The sequence below is a fragment of the Thecamonas trahens genome (assembly GCF_000142905.1).
Source record: "Thecamonas trahens ATCC 50062 unplaced genomic scaffold supercont1.16, whole genome shotgun sequence".
In the NCBI taxonomy this organism is placed as follows: domain Eukaryota; order Apusomonadida; family Apusomonadidae; genus Thecamonas; species Thecamonas trahens.
Genome location: NW_013657664.1, coordinates 134,765 through 138,983, shown reverse-complemented (window position 1 = coordinate 138,983; position 4,219 = coordinate 134,765). Strand labels below are relative to the sequence as shown.

The following is a 4,219-nucleotide window of genomic DNA, read 5'->3' as shown; positions in this document are numbered from 1 at the left end:
TAATCGTGAGGGGGGGGGGGACGACGTTTTGAGGTGTTGGTTTGGTTTGTGTTGGGTTGACTTGTGTGTTGTTGTCTTGATGTGGTGGTTCAGATGTGTTAGATGTGTTAGATGTGTTGGTTGGATGCGTTCGATACGATGATCAGTTGCGACGTCCTCGGGGTCGAGGAGCTGGCGCAGGCCCAGATGCGGGGCCGTCTTGTAGTTTGCTGGCATCCAAAGCCCGTAGCACACGGCGTCCACGTCCATGGCCGAGTCCGCGGCCCCGCCCCCGGCCGCGCCGACGCGGGATACGGCCCGGCGGCGGCGACGGCAGTTTGCCGCCGGGTGCGATCGGCACAGCGGCCGGCCGGACGGCCCGGCCACGCCTCCGGAGAGGAACAGGCCCGCGGACTGGGCCTAGCTTGACGGCAGCCCGATTTGACTCAATCTTGGGGGCAGCAGTGGTGGTGGCGGCGGCACCCTTGGGCATGAGCTTGCCCTCGAGCACTCGGAGCTCATCGAGGGTTGGCGGCGCGGGCGGCGGCTTATACGCGACTTCCGCCTCGAGGCAGGCCTGCAAGTACGCAACCTCTTGAAGAAGAATGGCGTGCTCCCGTGCCAGCGCCTCAAGCAGCAGCGGCTTGACGGCGTCGACGCGGAGAGCAGTGAGATCGGGCTGCAGTGCCACGACCTCGTCCGCCGACTCTGAGGCCTTGACCGCATGGCGGCCGCCAAGAGCATCCCGCCGAGCGCTCTCGCTGGTCTTGCTCTTTCCAGGGTCGGCAAGCATGGCTCTGATCTCAGCCTCGCGGGCAGAGTCTGGCGGCGGGAGCGCGGCTTGGTCGACGTCGCCGTTGAGCACCGCCCGCAACTGGGCGGCAAGCGAGGCATGGACATGCTTCCGTGGACCCCTCAGCGGAGTCTGCGGACGAGTACGTGGAGTACCACCAGCAGCAAGAGCCTCGTCCTCGGCATAACGTCCCTCGTTGGCCTCCCTCAACATCCGCCACATGTCGCGGAGAGCGTCGAGCTCAGACACCAGTTGCTCATTGGCGCCAAAGATCTCCTCACCCACCACCATGCGGACAATGGGAAGCTCGGCCGGTGGCACCATCTCCTTCAGCACATCGCCAATAGTCTTTCGTACTCCCTCTCCGCCCCTCTTGCTGCCATCGTAGTCCCTGCTGCCAGGTGTGGGCGAGACAAGTGCCGCGCGGTGGTCAAACCCGCGATCGCCGACACGGAGCGATGGACGGGATTGCCCACGACCAGACTCAACTCAGGTGAAACATAAACCCCAGCGGCGAGACCCGGCAAGGTGCATGGGGGGTTGATGGGCAAGCGAGATGATGGATGATCGGTTGACCATCGGCTGCCTTGATGGAGCTGTGTTGAGAAAGGGAGAGGGGGAGGGGGTGGCTTGGCCAGGACTGATGATGGCTGCGATGTAGGGAGCGGGCTCCCTCCTCGTACCGATTGCGTGATGACTGCGATGACACTGCTCTGCAGCTCTGCCACGATCCATCTGTGGCTAGCCGACGACGGCGAGTGGCAAGACAGCCGAGACAGTGACCGAGACTGAGACGGAGACGGCGACAGCGGACTCGGCTCACCACCGCACTCCAACCGCCCTTCTGATGGCGTACACGTTTTCCGGGCCTGAGCCGACCACACCTGTGCGCCGCCGCCGTGCGCGGGACGACTACAATCCCATTTCCGGCACATACATGTATGAGGAGCAGGTATGTTATGTGCGTGTGTGTGTGTGTGTGATGGTGGTGGTAGTGGTGGTGGTAGTGGTGGTGGCCCGCTACGGGGGTCACCTCGCTGTGCAGTCGGTGCTGCCCGGTGGAGAACACTCACTCATTGCGTGTCCATATGGGTGTATACATATGTGTATATGTGTGTGTGTGTATGTGTGTACATGGTGGTATCTCCCTCGCTGTCTCTCTCGTTCGGCAGGAGGCGGCGGCGCGGGCCGAGGAGGAGCGCAAGCGGCGGCTGCGGCACGAGCAGCTTGTGGCTGGCTCGAGCAAGCAGGGCCATCATCCGGCGTACAACCCGCTGACGGCGACGTATGCAGAGGACGATTTGAACAGGTGTGATGAGGAGCAGGCGGCTCTGCGGGAGGCGGCCTTTGCCAAGGCCCATCAGCTGAAGAACAAAGCCGAGCGTCGGGGCTGGGACATTATCTCGGGCGAAGGCGACTCGGGCGACGCGCCCAAGGGCCGCGCCCATCTCCCAGAGCCTCACGCTGAGCGCGGGTACAACATCCTTCGCCCGACTCCGCCGCTGAGCTCCGTCGCCGACGGTCTGCCCGAGTACAAGCGCAAGAACATCGCCCTCAAGTTCTCGTCGGCTGTCCGTCTCGAGGAGAACGACGAGCTCGACTCGGCTGCCCGCCAGGCCATCATCGACGAGACCAACCCGCGCGGCCGCGCCAGTCTTTACGAGAAGGTCAATACCCGCGAGTACAACTTGTTGCAGATCGACGAGTGGGCCGCTGCACCGCCGCCAGCTACTGCCAGCCCAGGCTCGTCGGTTGCAGCTGCGGCCCACTCGGCCCGCCTCAACTACGCCCACAAGAACTCGGCCAACTACGACATCCTGGCCCCGTCGCGCGAGTACGGCGCGAAGTATTGAACTCTCACAGCCAGTCCGCATGCTAGCAGGAGCAAAGTAGGGCGACGACCTCCTTGTGGCCCCGTTCCGTCGCCTTGCGCAGCGGCATGCCCTCGCGCGCTGCAGGATCCACTCGGCTATCGCTCAGAAGCAGGACCACAACTTCGGCGTGTCCATGCTGCGCCGCCCAGCAGATAGGGCTCTGATTGCGGGCAGCGGCGTCGACACGCTCGTCAGCAAGTAAGAAGGCCACAACCTGCGCGTGGCCCTTACCGCAGGCGTAGCAGAGGGCTGCGTTCTCGTTGGCGGCCGGATCAACCCGCGGCGAGTCCGAGGCAAGCACCACTGCCACAATGTCTGCACGCCCAGCAGTGGCAGCCGCCGTCACGACAAGATTGTCATCGACAGCCAAGTCTGTTCTCCGATCGGCGATGAGGAGCCGGACCACGTCAAAGTGGCCCAAGCTCGCCGACCAGCGCAGCGCTGCCGAGTCGTCGGCGCCCGGATCCACGCGCCCGTCGTCCATCAACAGCTTCACCGCACGCACGTTGCCGCGCGTTGCTGCCAACACCAGAGCGGAGCTATCAGAGGCGCAAACATCAATCGGCGGCTCCTGGAGGAGAAGAGTGTGCAGGAGGCGCAGCAAGCCTCGATCAGCAGCAAGGTCGAGCATCACCACCCGCTCATCGTCGTCCACAACCGGGATCAGCGTGATGGCGACGTCCTCCATCTCAAATGCAGCCGTCATGGCTGCAGCACCAACAGTAGCATCCTTAATCTCCCAGTACACACTCCTGCCGGCGCGGATCCCCAGCTCGTCATTCTCAAGCACCGCGGTCTTGATCCCCGCCCTTGCCACCGCCTCCACAATCGCCCGCCACCCATCGTCGTCCGAATCGCCAGAGGCGATCAGAGGCATGATGGCAAGACCAGCCAGCGCATGTCGTGCCTCATTCGTCTCCATTCGACCAAGCGCCACTCGAGCACCTCCCCACGCCCGGCGCGCCATCGCCTCATGAAAGCCGAGTGTGGCCTCGGCAAGGCACCTCCCGTAGCGGGAGCCGAGCAGGGCAGCGTAGAGCCGCTTGCACGAGCAGGCCAAGGCAAAGACCTCATCCGGACTCAGCACCATACTCGTGTATGCTATGATGTGCAAGATCTCTACCGGAAGCTCGTCGAGTGACATTGCCACCGTGTGCGAGGACGGAGACAAGTTGAGCAGCAGCAGCCGTCGTGCGGCTGGCGGACGAGCCGCACTCCATCGAGAGCAGCCACCACGGAGGGGGGGGGAGGGGGGGGGGGGCAAGGACGGGCAAGAGGGAGAGGAAGAGACGGAGAAGCGCACCTCACTCACTCTGTGCTTCAGTCTTTGTAGAGAAAGGGGAATAGCGAGGGAGAACTTGCTCAGGATCAGCCGAAGACTGAAGAGGTTGACGAGGTCAGACTGGTGGACTGTGTGTGGCCATGGCTGCTGACCTTCCCACCAATACGGTGTGGCAGGACAGGGAGATCGAGTTCTCCTTGCCGGTGCAGTACGTGGTGGTGGTGGTGGTGGCGGGGTACGGGGGGGAGGGAGGGGGGGGGGGGGTATGTCGTTACGTCGTAGTTGTAGTGT

General features: G+C 63.5%; 4 protein-coding genes across 4 annotated transcripts in view; 2 read left to right on the top strand and 2 right to left on the bottom strand.

The window, feature by feature from the left end:
* Positions 1 to 142: 142 nt before the first annotated feature.
* AMSG_03936 (uncharacterized protein) lies at positions 143 to 1,136 on the bottom strand (the record flags this gene model as incomplete). Its single annotated transcript, XM_013903733.1, has 2 exons — positions 295 to 1,136; positions 143 to 156 (listed from the first exon to the last, which is right to left on the bottom strand). The coding sequence occupies exons 1-2, from the start codon at positions 1,094 to 1,096 to the stop codon at positions 143 to 145; spliced, it is 816 nt and encodes a 271-aa protein (XP_013759187.1). The 5' UTR covers positions 1,097 to 1,136.
* A 472-nt stretch (positions 1,137 to 1,608) lies between these two features.
* On the top strand, positions 1,609 to 2,625 carry AMSG_03935 (uncharacterized protein; the record flags this gene model as incomplete). The annotated part of the gene is made up of 2 exons (XM_013903732.1): positions 1,609 to 1,724; positions 1,945 to 2,625. The coding sequence occupies exons 1-2, from the start codon at positions 1,620 to 1,622 to the stop codon at positions 2,623 to 2,625; spliced, it is 786 nt and encodes a 261-aa protein (XP_013759186.1). The 5' UTR covers positions 1,609 to 1,619.
* A 22-nt stretch (positions 2,626 to 2,647) lies between these two features.
* AMSG_03934 (ankyrin domain-containing protein) lies at positions 2,648 to 3,736 on the bottom strand (the record flags this gene model as incomplete). The annotated part of the gene is made up of 1 exon (XM_013903731.1): positions 2,648 to 3,736. One exon carries the CDS (start codon positions 3,734 to 3,736, stop codon positions 2,648 to 2,650), a length of 1,089 nt encoding a protein of 362 aa, XP_013759185.1.
* Positions 3,737 to 3,951: 215 nt separating this feature from the next.
* AMSG_03933 (bardet-Biedl syndrome 5 protein) overlaps positions 3,952 to 4,219 on the top strand; it is a 1,656-nt gene continuing 1,388 nt past the window's right edge. The window contains exon 1 of the mRNA XM_013903730.1: positions 3,952 to 4,136. Coding sequence (XP_013759184.1) covers positions 4,069 to 4,136 — 68 coding nt within the window. The 5' untranslated portion in view covers positions 3,952 to 4,068. The remainder of the gene's footprint in view (positions 4,137 to 4,219) is intronic.